Consider the following 27,903-nt stretch of genomic DNA (forward strand, 5'->3'; position numbering starts at 1 on the left):
TTGAATTTATTGAGATATTCAGCCAGTGAAGTTTGAGTGTGAGAGATACAGTGAGATTTTAAGGAAATCGGTTGTTTATTAATTAGGACAAATGAGATTTTATGATTAAGAGTCAGTAAGCATAGTTAAAATTTACGACATGATATTTGTTGACAGTTTACAGTTATTAAGGAGAAAACAGAGTAATCTATTTATTTTTATTTTAATGGTTTGAAGATAAGATTATGAATTTTTTTTTGGAAGTTTCTTTGGCATGTTGGAATAATTTTTTTTGATTTTTAGAATTTACAGAGAAAATTTAATTGATTTACATTAGTTTGGAAGTATGGAGGTTTAGTGTTCGATTAGCCCTAACTTGATGGTCGGATCCCAAAAGAATGCCGTAAAACCGATAGCCAATTGAGAGGAATGCGGTAGGCGCTTGTGTAGAGAGGGGTTGTGGGAAAACTCCTTGGGACTGATGGCAGATCAGGGGCCCTAAATAGTGTGTGATGCTGTAAAACCAGTGCAGGGAAAGCCTGGTATGCTTAAATTTTTGGGCACAGGTTATGTAAACCTGGGGTTCCATGGGATTTAGTCATGTTAGCTGCTGTGAGACATTAAGATTTCCAGGCTCCATAGTAAATTCAATGTAAATTTTTGTTTTCTTAAAATAATAAATTTGTTTTTAATTTTTTTTAGATATTTGATTTGTAACAGTGAATACAGACCCCGAGGAATAAGAGTTATGCTGTGAGAGGAGAAGGTGGTAGGCCTAAAAGGGTACAGGCACCACAGAGGTTATGTGCATTGCATAATTTAAATATAAGGAAACTTGAGAATTTGAAATTTTGTTGTTGGTTTGTACACCCATAAGAAGAGTATAGGCAGAATTTTTATTGTTATGAGATGTCTAATTTAATTGAAAAGAAGAAAGTTTAAAGATGCAAGGTAACATTATTATTGTAATAATTGAAAGAGATTAAGAGGTAGAGAGAAATAGGCAGTTTTTGTTTGTAAGTACTAAAGTTTACATATAGAAATTTAGTAACTAAGAATGAATAATAAGTTAAGTCTAGTGTAAAAGTTTTTTTTAAGTTTGTTAAGTTAAGAGTCACAAGTAAATTTTTTTTTAGAGAGAATGTCTTTGATAGGAAGTATTAGAAACTTATGGGAATTTTAGGGTAACATAAATAATGTAGGTAATGAATAATAAATAGATGGTAGGTCTTAAGTTAGGATTAACATTTGAAGCAGAATTTAATTAAGAAGAAGGAAAATAAATAGGCCTAATGAAAAGAACAAAAAAGGATTTTATGGTAAAGCATTTTTTTTAAGTAATAAACAATGAATAATAATGTTGTTTCAGGGTAATGTGTACTAATAATACAATTTTTTTTTTAGGACCAAAGAACAGGAATTATGTAATTTAAATTAACATGTATTTTTGAAACTGTTACAGATTCCTTAAGATGAGCTGAGCAGCAGTCCAGTTTACAAGATGACAAGAGTTCGAGAGACAAGATACAAGATCACTGAAACAAGAGCCAAGACTGAAGATACAAGAGAAGAGAAAGCTGGCAGCCATGGACTTACAAGTGGAGATTAATAAGGTCATGTAAAGTTTTATTTTTTTTTATGGAAGACAGTAACTGGAGTTTTTTTTTGTTATAAACATTATTTACAGAACTTTTTAGGTTATAGTAATGTAATGGAACTAGTGAGTTGTGATAGCTGTCAAAAAGAACTAATACCTTAAGTTTAATTTTTAAAGTTAATTTTCTTAATTTACAGAGGGATTAGTAGTTTTTTTAAAACCTTATTTAGGTTGGAATTTCAATACAATAGCTTATTATAAATGTGTACGAACAGTTCAAGTTCACAGTACTGATAGGTAGGTCAGATGATCTTATTGATTTTGATGATTTGTTGTTTTGAGTTGATTTTTAAGTGTTGTGAGTTAGACAATGAAATAGTTCTGAAAACTTAAATTATTTCAAGCTAAGAAATAGTAAAGTTAATTGTAACTCGAAGGACACCAGAATTTACTTTTTTTTGAATTAGTAATGTTTGAAAATTTTATACTTTACAAGAAAGGTTATAAACAAACAGATCGGATGGAACAAGGATGCAGTAAATCACAATTTCATTTAGAATTATTGATTAGCTTTTGAGGTTATGAAGTAAAAGTAATTATAGTTTAAAAGTTTGAATAAAAAAATGGTTTTTTTTTAATTTGTTTGAAATAGAAAGTTTAAAAGTTAATTAGTCATGATCTAGGTGGGTGATGGGGTGGGAATTGGCCACTCTTTTTCCCTATAACCTCCCTAACATGGCCTTCTATTACATCTAACAGAAAAAAAAAAAAGAAGAAAAAGAAGACTTATTATTAGTTAGAATGTTTTTTTATGAAGATACCTGATGAACTTTTTTTTATTGTTCGGAAGAATAGTAGCAAGATTAATCAGATGTTTTACTCAGAAGAAGAAGAAGAAGAAGATAAAGCAGTTTTATGACTCGACAAGCCAGAGATTGGTGTTTCCCCTCTGCGCTCCTATTGACTACGTTGTTTACTCTCATGGGATAGCTGGTTCGGCACCATGGAAAGAGATTGGTGGGCATTGTGGTTGCCCCCAGAAGAAAAGAAGAGTAGAAAGGTTATGGGTGGGTCATGTGAAGTGACCTTCAACCCAGTTACTTCGTGGGGACTATTTGCTGTATAGAGAAGATCAAGACACAAGAGTTAGGGAAAATCATTGGAGGTCATGTTTCCCTTCCTTAAGTTTTTCCTATCAAATTATTTGCCTGATTAGATTATGCTAAGGGTGGGATACTTTATGTTAGCAGTTGAATTAATTAATTTTATTTTTTTGTGTGTTTGCATCCTTGCCCATCGATTGCAGTTTAGTAGTTAGTTTTGTATTTGTCAGGCGTGATGGTAATGCCTGTTGATGATGTTTCAGAATTGTAATCTGTTCGTGATGAGGATGGCACAACTCCGAAGCAGATGTGGGGAGAAGTTGTGAGCTGCCCTGGAAGCCAGTCCAGTAGCTGTTGGAGTTGAGTGGTGTTTGCTGATGGCCAGCCCAGGGAGCTACTCTTCTCGACAACACTGACTTCGAGGAGTTGCACCAACCTTCACGAGATAAGAGTTTAATTAATTGAAACACTGTAAGGACACTTAATTTTTTTTGAAGAACGAAAGAAGTATGGTAATAAACGGAAACCGAAAAAAAAAAAATAATAATAATTATCAAGAATTTGCACATTGTTTAACGAATACTGAGAAACTAAGAACAGTAATTTAATTTGTAAAGAGAGCTTCACTAACAGAACAATTTTTTTAGAATTGAGAACTCGAGCCTCTGAAGGTTCCTGTGAGAACAAACCAGATAAAAGTTTTACATTTAATTTTATGAATACTTGTTGTTTTAAAATAAATCTTATGCAGAATCTAGATGTATGTTCAGACAGCAAGGAACTAAGAAAATTATTATTTTTGTGAAATGAGGAATTTATAGTTATGGTTTAATGGAAAAAGACAATTTGTAATTTTGAGGTAGCTCGATGGGGCTCGAGCTCTGTGAGGGGAGGGTTATGTCGCGGGTTGAAATTTTGCAGGGTTGTTGAAATCAAATTTAGGGACTTTACTGACGGGACTCTGGGCTGGCTGCTCTGTTCACTCGTCAGCGCAAGTGGCGTGACCATGTAATTGGGGCACGGGGCCGGCGCGGCGCGCTGCGGGCTTGCAGAATTTTGTTTGTTTGTTTGGCCGCGCGCTGGCGCAGCCACGGGCCGCAGTTACTGGGGCGCGCTGTCGTAACAAGCCGCGCGGTGTGGCCTGCACATTGGGGTAGAGGGGGGGTAGCCTTCCCAGATGTTCTAGTTAGTTGTTTAGTAAATTTGACTTCAATAACGAGCTTTTGTTATGGTAGGCGCGGCAGGGCGCGCGAATTTAAGCGCAAGTGAGTGGTGACTCGGGGCTCACTCAGGCGGAGGCTATGCGTCTCACCTGTGGTCACGAGTTGTTAGTTCGTTCGTGATGTAGGAATTCAAGCTTTCGGGCGGAAGCTATGGCCGACGCCAGAGGCCACGAGTCGTTTAATTTAAGTTAGGTCATAATGTAGTCATCTTCAAGCTTTCGGGCGGAGGCAATGGCCCTTGTCACTAGTCGTTTAGTTATAATTTTTAAAATGTAATGTTCGTTCGGATTTTAAGGGCAGGAGAGGCCCCTACGTTAGTTTTAAGTAATCGATCAAGAAAGGCTTTTCGGAAAATGTGAGTATGGACTTATCTTTGTTTTAATTTTAAGTATTAATTATGATTTGAGGTATTCGGAAGGACTAGGGAAGTGTTTAGTGAAGTTCTCTCATTCTCTCTCTTGTAAGGTCGTTCAATCGTTAAGGAAGTAAAGAGATTATTGTTTTAAATTGTAATCCCGCTATTTAAATGTTCTTTAAAATGATGTTGAGTATTTGACTTTAAGAATAAAATAATTTTAATTAAGTATTATGTTATTTTGCAAAATCTCCTTAGTTCAGCTCTCACCAGACATCCTGTACGGGATGACGAACCTATGATCCTAGGTACAGTAAAGTATTTTATGAAGTTAAGACTAGTTGATGCCAAGCGAGTTTTCTATGTAAAGAGCTACGATTCTCTCCCCCCTCTGAAAGTGAGACGTGACAGAAATGGCGGTGGCACCGGCTAGGTGCACGTGACAATATGATAATATAATTCACACATACATGAATTCAGTATTCCTTTGGTAAGTATTCATTTTAGTATTATTTTTTTTTTAAATATCTTGGTAGACCGTTAGTGTCTAGCATGCTGGTCTAGGCTGTTCTAGAGGCGAGATGTGATATATTTCGACGTTGTTTTGGTGTTATGCTTGAGTAACTGGACAAATTGTAAATGCCTTGCGATGAACAGCTAATTGCTTATTGGCATGAACTAAGAACATTGTTCACAAATGGCCTGCACTAACACGTACCGTGCATGTCACTGCAGTGCTCAGACCGCAGTGCTCAGACCGCAGTGCTCAGACCGCAGTGCTCAGACCGCAGTGCTCAGACCGCAGTGCTCAGACCGCAGTGCTCTGACCGCAGTGCTCAGACCGCAGTGCTCAGACCGCAGTGCTCAGACCGCAGTGCTCAGACCGCAGTGTTCAGACCGCAGTGCTCAGACCGCAGTGCTCAGACCGCAGTGCTCAGACCGCAGTGCTCAGACCGCAGTTCTCAGACCGCAGTGCTCAGACCGCAGTGCTCAGACCGCAGTGCTCAGACCGCAGTGCTCAGACCGCAGTGCTCAGACCGCAGTGCTCAGACTGCTGTGAGCAGCCACGCACTGAGCAACACGCACGTTACATGAACATGTGGCCAAGTGTATGGAAGTAGAAACATTTTGGCCATATAGGTATTGTTAACTTGGTAGCTTGTATCTAGCAGGAGAGATGCTAAAATGTAAAAAAAAAGTTTTCTAATTGCTATGTTTATATTTAGGTAGGACCCGAATTCATACGACATATTTTGCTCCAAATTATGTAAGAAGTAAGGTTCTGTGAGTGGCTGTAACTCCGCTTGAGTCATCGTGTTTGGTAGGACATTACAGTTTTAAAGGAAATTTCGCCTCTAATGTTTGGAATCTTCCTAAAATAATCACGACTATAGTGCGTTCCAGGAACCTGACCACTTCTGAATTCTTACCAAATGTCTTCTTTCGGTGAAGAATACGTTAAAAGCATTAAACAACTTGTAGTATGTCGTCAGGTAGAACAAATGTAATGCGCCATTCCTTAAATATAATTCTTTTTTGACGGGAAAGTTTGTCAGGAGTCTATTCGTGAATGTTCAGAGAAGTTGAGATGCGCTTTAGTTAAAATAATCGAAACTAAACCGAAATGTATTTTGGAAAAAAGATTCTACAATGTGTTGCCCTGAAAAAAAAAGTATATTGCAGCTATTTTGCAAATAATATTTAAATCATATTAAACACATTGTCAGATAATGGTTATAGTATATATAGCATATCATTAATAGCTCACGATTAAGCAGACATCAATGCTATTTAATGCTTCTTTTTTATAATTTACGAAATTTCCAGACTATCACGTCAAAAGAAAAACACTATCGGTTAGTCAAAAATTGCACTTTTTTAAAATATTAAGAAAACTAATTTTTATTTCATTGTAAGTGAAGTATAGATGATTAAATATATAAAAAAACAATTGTACAAATTCCTGAGCTACATTCATTGGCTGCTAATTTTTTGTACCTTTCCAATATTTGTTTAAATTAACAGCAGTGTGTTTATAATAATGTGTTGTAGTGTTTAGGCCAACACAGCGATTTGGACTGGTTCCAGAATACCCGGGCTCGAAACTGCTCAGCCATCTTTATTTATGTTCGGGGTTTTCCCGAAGTCACTCCAGAAAAATGCCTAGCATTTTTCCCCCCATACCACAATATCCCATATTTGTCTTTGTATACCTACGCCTTACGAATAGACGCAAAAAAAAAATTGAATCTTTAAGTATTCGACAATGATGTGTAATCATCTAACCTAGGTGACGAGCAAATTCATGCGTTCTATTCCAAATACAATTATAATAGAAACTCGGACGCAAAATTTAACTTATAATTCCTTAAAATAATACCGAGCGTGTTAAATATACGAAAATTGTGTTTTCAACTACTTTCTTGACGTGAACCAAACGTATTTTTCGCATCCGCCACTAGAATTCGCTGCCGAATGCAGCTTTGTCGACTATCGAATCATTCGAGTTGCATAGCGAAAGGTTGAACTATACAATTAAAAGGCTCCATTAAAGGCGGAAAAAGACTAGAAACAATACTAAACCCTGGCTTTGGACCTGATTTTCGACAATGAATTTTATTAAAATACTGCCCATCTTGTTAAAATTCATTAGACAGTTAATACTATAAAGTTTACTTTTGTCTTTGTTAACTTTGGTTCGCGCCATCCGTGACTTATGGCAGCACCGCGGTTACACATTTCCACTTCATACGACTTCTGTTCCATTCATGAGATTACTTCTACCAGATGCCGTATACCGAGAGCTGCTTGCACGTCAAATAAAAAATAAAAACGTTAATGAGTCAAACCAAACCTCCCGTCATGCTTTGCGGCACGTAGGCCGGACCGACGAAAAGACGAGCGCGCGCGCCGAATCGGAACACCATTAGTGTGGAGCCTCTGCAACGACTGGTTGGTCTGCAACCCTTGTGCATTACCATGCGACGTAGTCCGTCGCAGGGTGACGCAACACATCTGGCTGCGGAACCACTGTTTTCCGCTGGATGTTGCTGTAATTTCACAGAGTTAGACATGGTTCGTGTTAAATGTACTATATCATCTGCATACATAATGGTTCATTATTATACAGGATATGTGTACTATATCATCTGCATACATAATGGTTCCTTATTATACAAAATATCCATAAAATAATGTCCCAGTTTCAATTGCATATTACAACAGTTAAAGTTAGACTATTTACTACAAATCATACATCAAAAAGGTAAAACTAACCTAGTTTTCCTTACAAATGTTCAATATGTTCACCTTTAGTTATACGGCACACGTCCAACCTAAAGTCCAATTCTTCCCACACTTTGGTTAACAAGTCCGGAGTAATGGAAGCAATAGCCTCTTCATTTCTGTGTCTCAATTCTGACAGATAATTAGGTAGCGGTGGAACGTAGACACGATCTTTTATAAAGCCCCCCCAAAAAAATCGCATGGCGTTATGTCATGTGAACGTGGAGGCCAGCGAAAAAGAACTCTGTCGTCTCGAATTATCTTTACCATCGGCGGATGTTTTTGCCCCATGGAGGATCACAAATAGACTTTAAACGAAACGCGCGTTGAACTGAATTAACAGATTCACTCTTAGCAAATTGCAGAACACAAAACGCTTTAGGCTCAGGAATCGCCATTTCGCGTAGGTGGCGCTGCAAGCGCATTACTCACGCATGCGCATATCTAAAACTGTTTGGAGTTACTCTTTAATTGTGACCTTGAACCAACACTCTACAACGCTTTCAGGAGATTCAATTAAAATATATAACTGGGGCATTATTTTATGGACGTACTGTAAAATAACCACGTATGTTCCAGGATTTCGTGTCGTACACAGTTTTGTTTGATCGTTACGAGAGGATGGTTCAAATACTGTCGGCAGCACAAATGCTACACGCACGCATGGGTTGACTCTTCAGTTGGAGGCTGTGAACTTCCTTTCGCATCCGTAACTGCCCTGTCACACTGTTAAATATTTGCCACAAACTATATTTGACAATAGAGTAGGAGGGGTAGTATTGGACGGAAAATATGGTTCCAATCATGTCACACTATCAAAGTTTATTTTTGGTCTGAGCTTCTCCAACTTTCCAATTTTAATCTAATTTTGAAATTAAATAACTCATTACAGTGCTGGATGTAATATTTGAACTTTTTATGCTATTTGTGCATTTATAATTTTTTTTTAAACATACATAAATTTAACTCGCTATAATATTTGGTACATAATAAAAATTCTTCCGTGATTTTTTAAAGATATGGAAACTTATTTTCTTCTTTTGTTACTGCATGTTACATCTTGCTGCGCAATTAGGAATTTCCGCAAAGCTTACGTAAAAAAAAAGTAGAGAAAATGACCGTAAATTTGCAGAAGCCTGGTCGGTGATTTTGGAAACGGGTCCTGATCTTGCTATTTTTCAATCACGTAATTTACCGTGTATCTTCTCGCTTCACGTGTCCAGGAGAACGTGGCCGAAGGAACACAAAGCGGTTTCTTACGCCAATGGACCCCGAAAGAAAAAAAAAACCTCATTCCTTTTGCAGTTAATGTCACACATGTCACACATCTCGCACATCGTGTAGTATATACATGTGGTACAAACCATATCGAAAGTCCTTGACATTACAGAAAACTGCTAAGTTTTGAATTTTTGTTTGTATAGACAAATTTCAACAATTGCACGCGAGAATTGCAGTGTGCTGACCCCCGTAGCGTAGTTGTTTGCTTTCGATGCGAAAGGTTCTGGGATCTAGACCCGGGAAAGGCATGGATGAAAATTTGTACTCTTTTAATTGGCCACAAAAATATGTCTTCAGAAAACCTGTCAAATGAATGTCAACAAAAAGTTTCGTGTGTGATGAAAATTGTTAGCGTGCCATACATTATTAAGAAGAAAATGAGGTTAGAGCGACAGACTTATAGTCTTATTATTGAGAGTTCAAATCTGAAACTTTGATGTTATTTTTGCGTGATATTTATACATTGTACAAGTTTAAAAAGAAAACAATATTGTTCTCTAAATTACATTTCTCTAAACGTAAAAACAATCATATATAAATTAAAAAATTCACTGATGGTTTCGAAATTCTCCTGGAAGTTTTTTTTTAGAAAAGTATGTGTTCTAGAAGAAACTCGTTAAAGTGTGTAAATTCGCGTGGAAAAATGAACATCGCATTATCTCAAAATGTGCTGACAAAACTTTCGCTTCTGTGTCGGGTGCGTGTGCCTTGGTGCCGCACAAGTGTGTGTGAAGCCGTATTCTGTTTCGTGTGAAAATAACCCGCTATGATAATTTATCCCTTATCCATCAAAAATTAATGTTATATAGCTGTTTTTATATTTAAATATTCCAGTATTTTGTTGTATTTACTCAAAATGACTTTTTATTGTCAATGGCCATGCCAACACCCAGTGGCATGCAAAACTTCATCAAGGGTAAGTGATAAATATAATTATTCGCTCTTCTCCGTATTGACATCCACACTAGATTGCTCACACACACAATAAATACTACATGTACTCAACAGTGATGTTAAGTACACTTTGCGGTCATGATGACTGAGTAGAGGTAACTCGCTGCTCACCCGGGAGGATTTCCTGCTGGGTCGAGACAGGATTTTTTCGAAAATGGGAAGTGTGGCGGATGTTACCGTGAACCGATGGGTTTTCTCGCGGGTGACTTCCTCCTTAAATATTTCCGTTTAAAGACCAGTTCTATTCTCGTCGCCCCTCGCCGCCTGATACATTCACTTTGCGGTCAACATTTCGTGTCTCAAAACGATAGCACACGGCGAACTTTGCCCGCGTGGCATTCCCATAAGCGAGAGCTGCCGTACGCAGCGAAGGACGAGTTTATGTCCGGACCAGCGATCTGTCCGGTCGACTTCACCTCCCCTTCTTTCCACTTTCATCTCGGAGACTAGCTGTCGGTGATTATCAGGAACAACATCGTGTAGCAGAGAAATTAATTTAATACAATTTCTTGGACATAACGTCATTGCAGTTTTGCACTGTTTGTCATGGGGGGGGGGGGGGGGGAGAATATTCACGAATGTAAATTAGGAAATAAAAACGAAAATATAAACCCACAGAGAACAAGCCTAAATCAGCTGATGTCAAATGTTCATTTGTGCTGTCGTTGTGTTGTCCACAATACTTGTTTAGGTTCATCATTGTGCTTTGTCTGTTTGACATCAGTTGATCTCTGTGGGTTTATGTTTTTAATTTTTAGTTTGCGTTTTTGATATTGAATAAAAATTCCCAATTGCATGAATCATTATTTAAAGAGAAATTCATGTGATGCGTGAACACAATAAGCTTTTGTAGAGTGGATGTAACCATTTGGCAGTGAGTGGCGTTCCTAACATATGTGTTGCAAGAACTTCGCTGTAACACCGTACGACGCATGTAGCTGCCTCGGTTTGACCCGGGTGTAGACTAGCTCCTCTTCCTGAAGATTCCTGGCAGTGATATCTTATCTTAATGTAAACTATGACCAGGCAGAAGAATCCGTTCAACAATAAGAAACCAACGAAATAATATCGGGTAGCGTTCCGAATGGTTTTATTTAGCGCACGGAACATCAATTGGATTTTACACATGTTAATTTCTAATGCTAACGTATACCTCCGCGGTGAAGGTAAATGGTAGATGCTTGGCCTTGACAGTGCGTCCGATACTTACTTAAATTCATGTATCGTAAATGGAAGCATCGGTTATACTTTGACATAGAATCCATCCCTCATTCTCAAAAAAAAAAAAAAAAGAATGGCTAAGCAATAAGTAAGCTCGTGTAGTTAATTTAATGCTTGCGTGAGAATGACAGTTTTTAGCATTAATTAATTATGTATAATAATAAAATATCAAGTTACATACCCATCGGGTTAAACCTTTTTAAAAAAAAATCTTAAATAACTTACTTAGGTAAATTACGCAGTATAAATAGCTTGTAACACTCAGAGGCAAAAACAGAATCGACGGCATCTATAGTTTATACTAGTACGAAACGAGATCTTTGTTGTAAAGAAATGTTGTTCTTGGTTTCGTATGTACTTCCAGTACTTTGATAGTCGAGATGTACAATGTTGAAAAAAAAAGTTAAAAAAAAAACAATCAACTTTTTTTTTGTTTCAACCAGATTTTTAATAAATTAGTTATTTTGGTTCTCAGCATGTTCAAATGAAAGCCGCTTTCTGCCACTCATGTTGAACCAGAAAAGTTTTAACATCAAATATCTGAAGTCCAGCAAATCTGCACATCTGACTGGGACAACTATAGAAAGGGTATTTCCCTACAGGAGGAGGATTCTCCATAGAATTGGTGTATCCCACAGAAAGGGGATTTGCAGGGATTTCCCACAAAATAGGAATTTTTTAATAATAAAATTATTTAGTTCCTCCTTTTTTACACTTTTGACTACAATTTACTAATTAATTTAATTTTAGAAGAGTATTTAGCTGGGTATAATTTAAAATTTATTCAGATAATTTAAATGATTATGACCTTTATTAGTATTCAAATCATTAGTTCCCTTAAATCACACGTAGTCCATTGAAATGTTACATTTTTTAGGCCTTACCTTGCGTTTTTTAGAGGACGCAATTTTATTTTTTTGATGTGTAGGGGGGGGTCAGTGTAAAGCTAAAACCAAGTTTTTGGGGTCGCCACCCTTGTCCCACAGCCGCCATCTTGAAAATAGGGGTTGAAATGGTTTTACGATATATCTCTTAAACTATTTATTTGATAAAAATAATTTGACAACATTTTTTGTTGCAAATTAAATTCTCTACAACTTTGATCTAGTAACTTTTTGTCGTAGAACTATAAATAAAAATGTTATAAGCGAAAATCTTAAGAAATTCGAGAAAAAAATTTATATTTTTCGATATAACTTTTTGTTTTATCATTTTACAAAAAAACGATATCTGACCATTTTTGTAGATCGTTTTCTGAGGAACAACTTTTATTCGCATCATTTTTTCATTAAGACAATAGCTAAGGTTTTACAGAGCTCCGAAGTGAGTACTATTTTTCAGTACTCTTAACTATACCTATATTATACGTGTGTACTAATAATATGTCATCAGTTATTGTTTTTTTTATATTGTTAGTATAACTTTTTTAATTACAAATTTTGCAATATTATTAATCATTCATTATTGACTCTTTTTCACTCCATAACAGGATTTAACAATTATTGATTTTTAAAATAATTTTAAATCTGATGGCCGTTACCGAGAATACTGTTCAGGTAAAAATACCCAAGTGACCATGAGGGAACAAAAGAATCAGACGCAGACGCTCTTATCGTTCTCACTGCTCTTGCTGCATCTCCATTATTTAATACCGTTACTATTGTAGCTGAAGATATTGACATACTGATATTGCTCACAGCACTTGGCAGAGAACAAGCAAATGTATTTTTTTTAAAACCATCAAAAGGACGAACAGCAGAACAATTATATTGTGCGTCAGGTTTTATGTACGGAAATGTCATTGTGGATAACTTGCTGTTTCTTCATGCTTTTTCCGGATGTGACACAACTTCAGCTCCTTACAATATCGGTAAAATGAAATTTGTGAAAAACCTGGAAAAACATTTAGAGTTTGCAAGTGGAACGGCTTTGTTTCTCAACAAGAGAGTTGACCCTGCTTTGCTCACTGTAATTGGTGAACGTTTTTTTTATCTCTTTATACGGTGGTAATAAAGATGATAATTCTCTTGACAGGCTAAGATACAAACAATTCGCCAAGGCAGTGACAAAAAGTACATTTAACTTATCTTCACTTCCTCCAACACAAGACACAGCTCGCTTTCATACTTTCCGAGTCTACCATCAGGTCCAGTCGTGGCATGGTAATTATTGGCGCTGGAAAAAATGTGGAAAATTATTGATGCCAGTTCAGAACTCTAAACCTCCAGCACCCCCTGAGCTTCTAAAATTGATCTTTTGCAAATTCAAAGGAAACTGTGGAGCGATGTGTGGATGTCGAAAAGCAGGGCTGAAATGTTCTGCAGTGTGCTTCCATTGTTCTGGAGAGACTTGCAGCAACTTAATGGAACTCTCAGCATTAATAAATGAAAATGACTTTGATGATGAACCGCCGACATAAACACCCCTTCCTTCTCCAGTTCTCCCACTGGTATTTAATTCAGAAAGCCGATCAGATGCTGAGCCGCAGCCTGGTCCATCGAAACGACTGAGGATGGAGTAGTTCTAATTTAGAAAATCACCGTGGATTATGCATATTGGGGATACCACGTAAAAAAAAACGCGCCTCTAGACTCTACCTCTTGGGTGGTGGGGAAAAGAGTCAATAATTAATTATTAATGATATTTCAAAATTTGTAATTAAAAAAGTTATAATAACAAAATAAAAAATAAAAAAATAACTGATGACATATTATTAGTACACACGTATAATATAGGTATAGTTAAGAGTACTGAAAAATAGTACTCACTTCGGAGCGCTGTAAAACCTTAGCTATTGACTTAATAAAAAAAATGCTGCGAATAAAAGTTGTTCCTCAAAAAACGATCTACAAAAATGGTCAGATATCATTTTTTCGTAAAATGATTAAAAAAAAGTTATATCGAAAAATATAAATTTTTTTCTCGAATTTCTGAAGATTTTCGCTTATAACATTTTTATTTATAGTTCTACGACAAAAAGTTACTGGATCAAAGTTGTAGAGAATTTAATTTGCAACAAAAAATGTTGTCAAATTATTTTTATCAAATAAATAGTTTAAGAGATATATCGTAAAAACCATTTCAACCCCTATTTTCAAGATGGCGGCTGTGGGACAAGGGTGGCGACCCCAAAAACTTGGTTTTAGCTTTACACTGACCCCCCCCTACACATCAAAAAAATAAAATTGCGTCCTCTAAAAAACGCAACCCCAAATGTAACTTTTCAATGGACTAAAGGAGCATTAATGAGCAAACTATTGTTGTTGTTAGTGGATTTGGACCATTCATTGAAATTTGTTAAGATATTCTATTTAAAAATGCATTAAAAATTGGTTTAACAAAACACGTGGTTTAACAAAACACGTGGTTTAACAAAACACTTGGTTTAACAAAACACTTGGTTTAAAAATATACTTTATTTAAACCATTGTGATTTAATTCAGCCAACCCAGCGAGGTAATAATAGTATCTGTAGGGACAGTGGGCATATATCTACTTCCTGGAAATAGTGGATTACGTCTGAGAGGTCAAGCACGATTAATGTGAATCGTTTTTCAAGGCACTGGCACAAGGAGGAAATAACTGAACTTTCGTGGCTGTCAGAAGAAAGTGAAATTAGCGCCACGGGTTGTGTACGTCATAGACACGCGGGTGTACACAAAGCACGCCGGCCCGCAGAGAAAGTTGGTGCACCTGTTTACTACGTACGTACAAATCTGGTGTGCGGCTATTGCTTTGATCCGATATAATCGCATAATACATACGCCTTTCGTTTATGAATACACTATTCATATCTTCATTCCGTGATCAAGCTACGGGAACATTGTCTTAACAAAATTGCGTTTAAAAATAATGTTCGCGTACAGTAATTATCCCTACTCACATGCCATTTTGTTTGTTTTATTCTCTTTTTACTATTCTTGAAGGGCTATTTTTTGTAAATATAACACCATAGCTATATAACATTTTGTGCTTTGCCGATAAGGAGAATCAAACCGATCTCAGAACTGAAATTATTTTTACGTTTAAATTTTATTCTAGGTACTACTTGATATAGTTTAAAAATATTTCAAAAAAATTATTTTGTTTTTATTAGCTGTCAAAATCTTCTCAATCTTGAAAATTCAATTAAATAAATTAAGCCTAAATTCAAACGCAGAACCTTTTTTATGTAATTATGTGATAAACTATTTTTCTTGATATGCTGCCAACCTAACTATAGTTGTACAAGTTTTTCGGGCCGTAAGTATGATTAAGGTTGGGTGAACCTAAACATACTAAGCTACACGCCCGAATTCTGCAAATTCGGAATTATTGTTATTTTCATGAAGGCTTGGTTGGGTTCGTTGAGCCACATTAATAAGGTCAAATAATTTTCTATTCCCGGAAACAAATTTCTGAAGTTGTACGAACGCAGATTTTCGGGCGTGTCATTCAACAATTTTTTTGGCCGTAGAAAAATATCTTATCACATATTGTATCGTTAGAATTATTGTATCGTATATTGTATCGTTAGATTTACAAATTCGTAGTATATGATTCATTGGAAGCCTCTGAAGTTTACAATGACTGTCTGCTGCAAATAGTTTACACTGTTCAAGTCATTGACGTTTTATATATAGCTAATTTATTTTCTGGAATTACGAAAACTGTAATACTACTGATAAAAGACACGTAGTTATGGTCTTTTTTAAAACTATCAATGTGTGATAAATTATTTCACGTATACAATGTTTCAGCATTGAACAAAAAGAAAACTGGTCATAGAAACTGTTCTAACCAGTATGACGGCTTTTGAGTCCTCTCTCCCCTCCCCCCGTCCCCTTCCTTTTCCAGTTTCCCTCAAACATCATTAAAATTTACAAATTTAAGCCTTTTTTACTATAAGTTTTGAAACAGACTATTGTGCAACAGAATAATAAGGTTTTTTTCAAAGACATATTTTTTTTTGTTATTTAAATGTAATAAATTGTTGTAATTTTGTATAGCTGTTATAGCTACCGCAATAAAACACGAGTTCGTGTATACTATATATTGTTAAACGAGTTATAAATCTATTTCTTAAGTATTATGTTTAAGGCCTTAATATTTTAAAGTGCACTGGCATAGTTATTATAAAACGAAAGTTTCCCCTTTACAAGGGAATTTAAGAAACTTGTTTTTCCCATCCCTCAAATATTTTTTTTTCTCACCTCAAATTCTCCTGTCCCTCGACACTATCGCTCTGGGCAAATGCCCGGTCGGCCTCTCTGTCTGTGCGCTGACCGGCGCCGTCTTGTCTCGTTGCAGCGAGGAGTGGGCGATGCCGGCCCTCAAGCTGTTCGGCCGCAAGTGGTTGGCAGCTACGGATGACTTCGTCTACCCCGGCCTCTTCGAGATCGCCTTCCGCCTCGTGTGGTGAGTGCCCGTCGGAGGACTGCAGCCCTTCCTCTCGTGCTGAAACCAGACGTTAGGAAGGAGCCTTTTTGTTTCTGATTTTCACATACCAACATGGCGGACGTTTTTTTTATATTTGTTTCAGCTGTTCTAGCCTGCTTTTATTAACGACTGCAGTTGAGCTGTCCGGAAGTAAATTAAATCAAATTAATACTAATTAATATGTTATGTACATATATTTTAAGTCCAAAAGAATCTTCATAATACAAATATAATGATATGAGTTGGCATTTTTTTCTCCAATTTAACCTCCAATGCATGTACATCTGATACCTAAATTTGTAAACGGCCGCCATTTTGATGCGTGTAGAACACTGGAATATCCCTCCCCTTTTGGCTTCACCCCCCTTTGTCTAGAATCGGTCCTTATGCTCCTCCATCTGTATGTTTCTCTAATATCTGGCTGAAACAGTAACTTCAAAATATGAACGAATAAACGTTAATTATAGCCTAAAACATAATGTGTAGATAGGGTCTGCCAGAACCAACTCGTGGATGGTTTTGCTTTGCGTTATGTTTCGTTACTACTAAATAAACAAAAAAATCTCCTGGGGAAAAACAATATTTTACTGGCTTTTAAAAGTTTCAAAATGGAGTATTACTTAGGCTACTTGAAAAGACTTATGATTGACATTGAATACTGAATTAAAAGCAGACTTAATTACGAATACTCTCATGTACGATTACTCCAGAGAAGGCATCGGAATGCAGACTCGACGAGGCTGAATGCAGCGACTGCCGAAGGAAAGTCAATAGCATATTACCAGATTCTTAAGGTGAAGCAACAGTAGTTTGTGATACCAGCAGAAAGAAAAAAGATGGTCATCTTTTGCCATGTGTTGTACCAAGACCAGCTTTTATTTGATAATGACTATTGGCCACGGTAATGCGTGAATCCACGCTGAGAAGAGTAAAGAGGAGAATGCAGTTTTAAATTCCACAACATCCTTGTTTTTAACATGTTTCCATACAGCCAACGCGACGGATGGACATTTGTTTTAATATAATATAATACTAAATTTATTTATTTCATATTTTTTTTACACTTTGATTACAATTCTCTAGATTAAACAGAACAATTTAGCATTTACAAAGGCTAGCTGGTGTGTGAGTGCATCTCACTTTAATCTACGTGGGGTTGTTTGACTAATGAAAATATTTTAATAATTGTAACAATAGACAAATAAATAAAATGTATTTAAGAACTCTTACATTAGGTTGTATAAAGTTTAAAATAAAGCAAAGAGCACTTAATAAAAATATAAGATAAAGTATAACATTGTTTCAGAAAAAAATCTATATCAAAAATGTCTAAAATTAATATTTAATGGAAAATAACAAGTACAGAAGTTACAACAACCTTATGTTTATTAATGTGCGCAGTTAATACTGGAAAGCTCTCCACGGAACTGTCGAAAAAAAAAATCTTTAACTATTGGAGTTACTGGGACAGCACAAATCATAAATAAAATGACCGGGGTAAGGATCCGAACCCAGTATTACTGAGAAAACTATTTTGCAGTGATACAATTGTTTTCATATAAATGTACAATAGGTACTAATATATTTAATCTCACATGAATATCTCTGTTCCATTTAGAAAAAAGTGTATAAAGTGCGGGGATTTTGCACCCCTCCCCTCCCCCGTACGTGCCGGCCCTCTACATTCTCGCAGTGTCGGTGTGTAGTGTGGGCGGTCGCCAAAGCAGCCAGCGCCTCCAAGGCGCAGCGGCAGCTCCGGAAACAAGCGACAGTTGCACCGAAGCCGAAGGTCGCTGGCATCGAGTTGCGTCTGTTCTGCGGTGTTAGTACGTGCTCGGTCTTCACGGTCGCCCGGCGAACACCGCGCGTTGTTTCTCGCCCGCGACCAATGTTTTCTGCACGTACCTGCATCCTGGGTTCAAACATCGAGGACTTGTTTAGACCAGTTCTGGTCGCCGCGTGCGTCTGTTCGGCCTGGTTGCGCGCAGGAATACCAAGTGCTAAGATTATTCCAGAAAGTCTCTAAACGCGTGTTGGTTTAAATATTTAATATCATTTAGGGAGAGGATGGACTGGTAGAGTGTGGACTCTGACGTTTCCTCTAGAATGTTGGGATGTACCCAAAATTGTGGTCCAGAGGTAGAGAAAACAGTGTAAATATTAATAAATGAGGTAAATTCGCGTATTCACTGATAGGTGAATAGGAATACGCGAATTTGAATATTTGTTCATATATGCGAGTAAGAATTCGCGAATATGAATATTTTATTCATTTATATGCTAATACGAAGATTCACACGTAAACTGTGTTCGTATTCACACATGCAAATACGCGTATATTAGTATTCACGCCTGCAAATACGAATAGATTCATATTCGTAGAAAATAATTTTTGCTAGTACATCCGTATTCGTATTTACGAAAACAAATAGGCTATGCCCATCACTGACAGTCACCAGCCCGGTATCTTGAGCAGTTTTCAAATCGGCGTATTTTCGTGTGAAGCTCGGCACGCCTCATGTGTGCTCGCGTATAGGCGGGAAAGTCGACCACGACGTTCCTGGAAGCGCAGAACGCGGTGGTGCTTGGATAGAGGCCCCGCAGCAGGGCGGAGCCATGTGGTCTTTAACTGCCACTCATGACACGATCGTTACAAGAGAGGGATGGCTCGTTAACGAACGCTTATGTCTTGTTTGCTGGCAGGAAGCCAAACCCAGATCTTGGACGCGATGTTGTTTCTCATTTCCTCCTGAGCACTTCTTTCCTCAGGCTACCGCGGTCCGACCTTCGTCGTGGATGTGCCGAGACACAGACACCATGGGAGTAAGAATTTAGGAAGTTGGTTTGTGCAGCCTTTGCTTTGGTAGTTTAATTCAAAATGAGAACTCGTTCACACCTCCCTCTTCCATCTGGATAACAATTATTTTTTTGTTTACTAAATTTAACCATACCATTCTTGCTGATGTTAACGTATTTAAGGAAAAATGCTCGCTTAGTGATAACATTTTGACGATTGTTCCAGTTCCTTTCAAGATATGAAACTAAACTTCTAGCACTTCATGCAGTTGTTGATTTTTGCTAACTTGCCATAACCAGAGTGACTTCAACTTTAGAACTGACGCGCAATCCGTAAACTGAAATTTCCATGGTTGAGTCAAATCACCGTAGATTATTTAAGGGTGTACGTGTAAGTCCCGTTCCAGGTCATTATTGTATTTTTACGTTCCGCACGGTTAAATTTGCCGACTTTTTGTAACTGAACTTTCACAAAACGAAAAAATATATATATCGCATATGTTTTGCATAATTAAGCTGGCAAAGTTGCATTTTTGAAGTTTTCGTGCAGTATGGATAAAGAGAATGAAATGGAATATAAAACTGAAAATTTGTATGTTTAAAGTCAGTTTTACTGGTTGCTATATGATATGGTTAATTTCTTTCAGAAAAAAAAATTAGCTAGCCTTTTAAAAAACCTTAAGTTTTTTTAATGATTTTATAAGGTTAAATTAAATTTATTTTTTCTTAAAGAAATTTGTAACATGCCACGCAGTAGTCACCAGCATTGCCTTTAAACACAAAAAATTTCAGTTTTTTTAAATTCCATTTGGTTCTCCTTATCCATACTGCACAAAAAAAAGTTTAAAAAAATACAACATGCCATATAATTATGCAAAATGTATGCACTATACATGCATATATAAATTATCATATATTCAATTTTTTGAAGTTCGGCCACTCAAAAAGTCTAAACGTTTAACCATGTTACACGTAAAAATAAAATAATGGAATGGAACATACCCCCTTAAACCCAACCTTTCCTCCGCGGAATGTTACAATTGGATCCCCCAAGAGCAGTGTCCCGAGTTCCTGTAATTGTTAGCGTAGACGTTATCTGTATGTTATGTTTGGTTAGCTCATTGGCCGCGTATTGCTAGAGAGTTGGGTTCATTCAAATAATAAATCACAAATATATTTTTTTTACAACACTAAACCGTGTCTTAACGACCTTAATGTCGATGAGATGTTAAATACAAATAAAAAAATTCCGAAAATTACAATAATGGTCAGTCTACACTCGTGTATTTTATTTTATCACAACAAGCCACTTAGGGTTACCTAAACGATTTTGGTCGAGCTCAAAAACATTTTAAATTAAAAATGTTAACATGGAAATACGCTATTGCTGGTTTTCTTTAACTGTACGTCGTATAGAAACCACAATAACTAACAAGAAAGTTCAATACATACACACAAAAAATTTATATATAGCCTATATATCCCTTTCGGCACAGCCTACAGGCGTAGGTAGATTTCGAAGTACATTTTTTTATCCAAATGTTTTTGGAAACTTGAAAACTCCTGGAACATTTTAAAAACTTCTTACATCCAGTATGTTCTCCAATATTCCAAAATGATCGATTAAACATTTTCTCATACTCCATGCAGCGAAAATATTTTGAATGTTAACTTGATGCATCCAGAATTGAATACCTTTAAACGAATTTCATATTATGCCTAGTAAGGTAGATATACTTTTTTTTTTTTTACCTTCAGACACAAATTTACATCCATATAAAAATTTTCTTGGGGCCAAGGTTTTAGATAATATTAAGATGGTTTAAAATAAATTTGAAAGAATTCGATACTAAAGATATTTTGTATTTTTTTATATTTCAATTCCTGTATTAATGATGATAGTTTTTCATCAAAAATTGTTTTAGCCAAATGTTTAAAATGAAATTTAGGATTTTTACAATAAAATGTAACGAATTTGATAGTCATGAATTTGCTGTCGTTCAAAACGTGTTATTTCCACCTATTGCAATAATGGTGATATAAAAATATACTTTTAACAAAACTTTAAAAAAATATTTAATAAGTTAAACAAAAATAAGATTGGTTTACAAAAGGTTTACGTTAGGGAAGTTTTATTAATTTTCTTATTTTAACCCCAGGTTTTTTCAACCTCTTGCAGTTATGGTTTACTACTTTAAAAATTAGTTTATCATAAGATTTGGTTAAAAATTATTATATTCACAAACATTGTGAACGAATTTGATGGTATTCCTTCTACGAAGAGAGTTTTGAATTTCTTTCCTATTTTAGTTTTGAATTTTTTTTGTCCTTCGTTAATTTTTTTTCATCCACCCGTCGCAGCAATGGTTGGTTGTATGAAAAAAAATTTTTAGACAATAGTTTTAGATAATATTAATAAGGTTTACAAACAATTTGAACTTATTTGTTAGTGTGCCTATTACTAAGAAAGTTTTGAATTTTTTTTGTTATTCAACTCCTGTTTATTCGACCCCCTGCATTAATGGTTTGTAGTATAAACATTATTTCAGACGAAAGTTGTTGATAATAATTTAAGGTTTTACAATAAATCAGAACAGTTATGTCAGTTTGTGCCTGGTCACTGGAACATGTTAGTTTCCGAACGTCGCAACTGTATGAAGCCTATTGTGTTCGTCTGTGCGTAGTTGTATTGTCCAGAACATTTGTTTAGTTTCATCACTGGGTTTTTGTGTTGCCTTTGTGTTGCCTTTGTGTTGCCTTTGTGTTGCCCATATTGCCTGTTTTTTTTATCATAGTTGGGATCTTCTGTTTGTCACTGTGTTGTCCAGGAGGTGGTTGTGTGTCTCGTTGTCAGCCCACTGTTTGTCTCTGCTGTGATAATTTTTTCCTACTAATTCCTTCCACAGAATTCTCTCTGTGCTGTCTTTGTGTTTTACATTTTACATCGGCTGATTTTGGCTTGTTTTCTGCGCGTTAGTGTGTTTCTTGTTGATTCATTTGGTTTCTGTATGACAGTCAAAAGCAGCAATGGCGTATGTCCATGGAAATCTTTTAAATTAAGGTTTACCATTGCAAGAATCCTCACAGAAGTTACATTTTCTACTTTGGTGTTCCTGGACGAAACGGAATCCGCGGAGGGTTAACTACTACACCACGGTGTATATTGACGAATCGCTGATTGCCACAACCATCTTCTTACACTGTCGTCCTTGTGCGCCGCTACCGAAGGCGTGATGAGTAAGATGACAAAAATTCCTTTCCCTCTTCTCTGGAAACATTGCAAATCACGGATGCCTTCATTTCACGGTTCTTGGCCACAGGGATAATGGAATTCCCCCCTGGCTTCTCGATATAATGGACAGAAAAAAAATCTGTACAGCATACCTTATTATCAAATAATACATAGCTGTAAACATAGTTTATGCCTCGAAATTACAGGGTCGCAGGGTAAAGAAAATTTTTTTTGTGTGGGTGGAGAGGGGAACAGCTCGCGACTCCAGTAGACGCTCTGCTCTACAACACCCTCTACCCGCTGTACTCTGCAATATCCTCTACCTAAGATAGGTACGTGATAAGCCCGAGCCTCCTGCAGAACCGGTCCCTACTTCGTACTGCCCCGCTTACGAGACTACGGGATCTACCTCCTGTGCCTTCTGAAAACACCGTAAATATGTCTACAACTTATATTATCAAAACATTAGGAACACACTTGTCAAACCAGACAGTCTAAATTTCCCAATTATATGAAGGAAACAAAAACATTGACCGGCATCTTATGATACTAATAAATAGTAAGTAAGATTTAATCGTTACTGTGTTTTCATTTAGTATAAAAATTGTATATATGAATAAGACTTTTCTTGCTCTTGGTTACGAAAAAATGCAAAATTGACATGAATAGCTTTCGAATGATTTTTGGACATTGGTGGTTTTGGAAGTATAAACTAATGGAATATAACTTCTGTTTGATCAATGTCAAACACAGTGAGTAAATCGCAAAACTTATATTTATTGATATAAATATTTCAATGAAAAAATGAAAAATAAATTGAATGGTTATGGAACAAATTAAAGTTAATATAAACCTTAAATATATCAAATAAAAATTTATAGCATGTAAAAACATGTTAGCTTCTTTCTTATTTTCTTATTCTTCAATAGTATATATACACACATATATTCCCCTTCAAAAATGGTTATATGGATGTGCTGTCTTTCTCTCTCTTAAGTTGCGATAACTCTTGAGTTTTTGATATATCTGTTGCTTGTGACATTTTCGTTTAGAGACACCTGATCTGTTAACAACTAAAGGTTTGGTACCTCGCCTCTCACGGGCGCATATAGATTTATAACAGAAAAAGTTTGCTCTTGAGAATCGGTGTAAAAAAAAACTGAGATTCCAATAATGTCAAGTTCCAAATTTAGTATCTGGCCTTCTAATTCAAATTTATGTAACCAATACTGTTTCTACATTAATGGCAAGGATAGTCACAGAAATACTTGAGTTAAGATTAGAAAAATATGTTCACTTGTGAGGTATACTAGATATATTTAATGTATACAATATAGCATGTGTCGATAGTACGTGTGCACCTCGTACCAGCTCGCGTGCCTGTACGGGCGCACGTGGTTATATATGTAACGGTTTAATAATATTAAGCCCAGAATTTTAGGTACAAATACAGCTATATTTTACAGAACCATAATTAAAAATTGAGCTTGTCTTTCAGTACTCGGCCAGTGATATACATAGCCTATAACATCTAACCTCGGTTACGATTAAATTTTTGTGTTCCCATGTTACAACACACTTATATTACGAAACTCTTGACATGAAATTTAACGTAGAATATTTTAAAACAATGCCCAAGCGTAATAAATATATACACAAATTGTGTTTTAACTACGTTTCTAGACGCGCAGTACACGTAATCTCCGCCACCGCCGTTAGAATTCGCTGCCGTATCAGGTTCGTCGATTATGAAATTATTTTTGATCAGCAGACCGAAATTATAACCATATAATGAAACGACTCCGAAAAAGTGCGAAAAAGATTTAAAAAAAAAATACTAAACCTCTGGTTTGAACCTGATTTTCGACAAGGAATTTTATTAAAATACTGCCTGTCTTGTTAAAATTCATTAAACCTTTTATACTATGAAGTTTCCCTTTAACTTTGTGAACTTTGGTTCGCGCCATTAGCCACAGATGTCAGTACCGTGGTTGCACATTTCCGTTCCATGCGATGGAAGTCGCATTTAAGAAATTACTCCCACATAATCAAACACAGCCTATGTCCATCTGGAATAATGTTCTTTCATAACAGTGAAAGAATTTTTGTAATCGGTTTGGTAGTTTTCGTATTTACTTCTTACAAGTAAACGAACAAACTCAATACTCTCTCGCTGCAAACATCAGCTCAGAGGTTTTCAAAATTGACAGTCATTTATTTGGGAGGACGGCACAAAGTGCGGCGGCAACAGCCAGACTAGCGACCCGCTGAGGCGCGCATCGAGTGTTCCGTGCTGTCGGCGCCGAGTTCCGTGGTTTTTGTCCGTGTCAATCTCGCGGTGACGAAACCTCGTTTTGCCTCGGAAGGCCTTGGGACGTGAAGGCCACGGTCAGCAGTGTCAAATGGTATGCCGTGGTTCGCAATGCAGGTGACATCAGCGGTGACGATCATAGTTGATGTGAAAATTATTTATTTATTTATTCGTCTTGTTTTTGCATGTGGCTAGAGTCAAGGCGTGGACACTGCCATATTTTTCATTAAATTACATATTTAAAAAAAAACTTGTACGAATAAAAATAAATAGTAAAACAAACAAGTGATCACTTAAAAAAAGACTAAGATAATAAAATAGCTCACACTTTAACAAGGGGAAAAATATATAATAAATAATTTTTTTTAAACATGTGCTCTTAAAAGGTGGTATCATTTCTTACATAGAAATATAAAATACAATACAAATGTAAATTTAAAAAAATATAGTTAAACAAGAACAAAAACTATAATTAAAAATATTTATAAATTTTACGTAAACTGTACAGTATTACTTTAGAAACTAAAGAAATCTTCATTATTTAACCCTATATATTAAGCTAATTAACTTATCCCAAAAGGTATCCCCCCCCCCACAGACACTTTCTCACACACCCTCACACTCTCACATACACACACCCTCACACTCTCTCTCACACACACCCTCACACTCTCTCTCACACACACCCTCACACTCTCACACACACACCCTCACACTCTCACACACACACCCTCACACTCTCTCACACACCCTCACACACACCCTCACACTCTCTCACACACACCCTCACACTCTCTCACACACACCCTCACACTCTCTCACACACACCCTCACACTCTCTCACACACCCTCACACTCTCTCACTCACTCTCACACTCTCATAGTCTCTCACACTCTCATAGTCTCTCACACTCTCATAGTCTCTCACACTCTGTCTCTCACACTCTCATTCTCACACTCTCATTCTCACACACTCATTCTCACACACTCATTCTCACACACTCATTCTCACACACTCATTCTCACACACTCATTCTCACACGCTCATTCTCACACGCTCATTCTCACACGCTCATTCTCACACGCTCATTCTCACACGCTCATTCTCACACGCTCATTCTCACGCGCGCTCATTCTCACGCGCGCTCATTCTCACGCGCGCTCATTCTCACTCGCACTCATTCTCACTCGCACTCATTCTCACTCGCACTCATTCTCACTCGCACTCATTCTCACTCGCACTCATTCTCACTCGCACTCATTCTCACTCGCACTCATTCTCACTCGCACTCTCTCACACTCGCACTCTCTCACACTCGCACTCTCTCACACTCGCACTCTCTCACACTCGCACTCTCTCACACTCGCACTCTCTCACACTCGCACTCTCTCACACTCGCACTCTATCACACTCGCACTCTCTCACACTCGCACTCTCTCACTCGCACTCTCTCACTCGCACTCTCTCACTCGCACTCTCTCACACTCGCACTCTCTCACACTCGCACTCTCTCACACTCGCACTCTCTCACACTCGCACTCTCTCACACTCGCACTCTCTCACACTCGCACTCTCTCACACTCGCACTCTCTCACACTCGCACTCTCTCACACTCGCACTCTCTCACACTCGCACTCTCTCACACTCGCACTCTCTCACACTCGCACTCTCTCACACTCTCACTCTCTCACACTCTCACACTCTCACTCTCTCACACTCTCACTCTCTCACACTCTCACTCTCTCACACTCTCACTCTCTCACTCTCTCACTCTCTCACTCTCTCACACTCACACTCTCTCACACTCACACACTCTCACTCTCTCACATTCACACTCGTACCGGAAGTGTATTTTTGCCAATTTTACGTTAAGTTTTTGGTGATGAGATAATTACTGGCAGCTTTTAATTGTTGCTCCCATCTGTGAATTTATGTGCAGAATAGCATTTTATAGTTAATTTTGCACCTTATGCATGTTTTTGAAGCGTGGTTTTGTAGTAATGTGTATTTTAATATATCGGCCAGTTTGCAAAATACACCGGTAAGACGGAATAAAAAGTTGGATGGGACAGAGAAAAGAAAAAAGAAACTCAGGTAAATTAGCCAAAGTGCGAGTGTGGGTACATGCAGTAGTGTTGAGGCACGGGTCTCGTGTGCGGCAGGCTCGTGCTCGTGGCGGTGGTGCTCTGCCGCTACTACGAGGCGACATGGGAGTGCTCGCGGGGCGGAGACCTGGTGCGCATCTACCTGGCCGGCAAGCTGGCGCTGCTGGGCACCATCGTGTGCGTGCTGATGGTGCTGGTGAACCGCAGCGCGCAGGGTGCCGTCATGGACACCGAGGCCCGCCGCTTCGTCCCCGCCATCGTCGCGACCAAGTCAGTGCTTCTTTTGTTTCAAACGCACTGGCAGAAAGGATAAGAGGATCACACAAAAAGAATTAGGGGATCAGGCAAAAAGTGTTGGGGCATCGGGCAAAAAGAGCTGGGGCATCAGGTAAAAAGAGCTGGGGCTTCAGGAAAAAAGAGCTAGGGCATCAGGCAAAAAGAGTTGGGGCATCAGGCAAAAAGAGTTGGAGCATCAGGAAAAAAGTGTTGAGGCATCAGGAAAAAAGTGTTGAGGCATCGGGCAAAAAGAGCTGGGGCATCAGGTAAAAAGAGCTGGGTCTTCAGGAAAAAAGAGCTAGGGCATCAGGCAAAAAGAGTTGGGGCTTCAGGCAAAATGTATTTTCAGCAGCAATATGAGCTAGCAGCGTCTATTGACAGCCCGTCGGAAAAGGGGATGCAGAATGCTACGCTACTTTAATGTGCCTTGCAAACATCAACAGAACGCAGGGTGTCATCTAAAACTGTCTTCAAGCACGTGGGCTTTATGCACGTAGGTCCGTGTTGTGTATCCCGTCAATAGTACAGCCCGTAGAAACTGGGCGGAGGAACATCGTGGAGTGGACTCCGATGAGTCGCGCTTCAGTGTGGAACCTGATAATGGACGTGTTTTATTCTGGAGGGAACGTGGAACACGAAACAACCCAACAAGGATCTGGTATTAATCTAATTATTTTTTTCCCATCCCGTTATAATTTTTTGCCTGATCCCCTAAGTATATTGTCCAGTTTAAAGTAGCAGGTAGACGGGTTTAACCTCCTTGCTT

The 27,903-nt window shown here is 37.4% G+C and overlaps 1 protein-coding gene across 2 annotated transcripts in view; it reads left to right on the forward strand.

Moving 5' to 3' along the window:
- Positions 1 to 27,903, forward strand: part of LOC134530600 (diacylglycerol lipase-beta-like) — a 148,796-nt gene that overhangs the window by 92,614 nt on the left and 28,279 nt on the right. For both annotated transcript variants that reach the window (XM_063365582.1, XM_063365583.1), the window contains 2 exons: positions 16,288 to 16,395; positions 26,919 to 27,131. In XM_063365582.1, the coding sequence (XP_063221652.1) occupies positions 16,301 to 16,395; positions 26,919 to 27,131 (308 nt within the window). In that variant the 5' untranslated portion in view covers positions 16,288 to 16,300. The remainder of the gene's footprint in view (positions 1 to 16,287; positions 16,396 to 26,918; positions 27,132 to 27,903) is intronic.

The sequence above is a fragment of the Bacillus rossius genome, chromosome 3, assembly GCF_032445375.1.
Source record: "Bacillus rossius redtenbacheri isolate Brsri chromosome 3, Brsri_v3, whole genome shotgun sequence".
Classification (NCBI taxonomy): Eukaryota; Metazoa; Arthropoda; class Insecta; order Phasmatodea; family Bacillidae; genus Bacillus; species Bacillus rossius.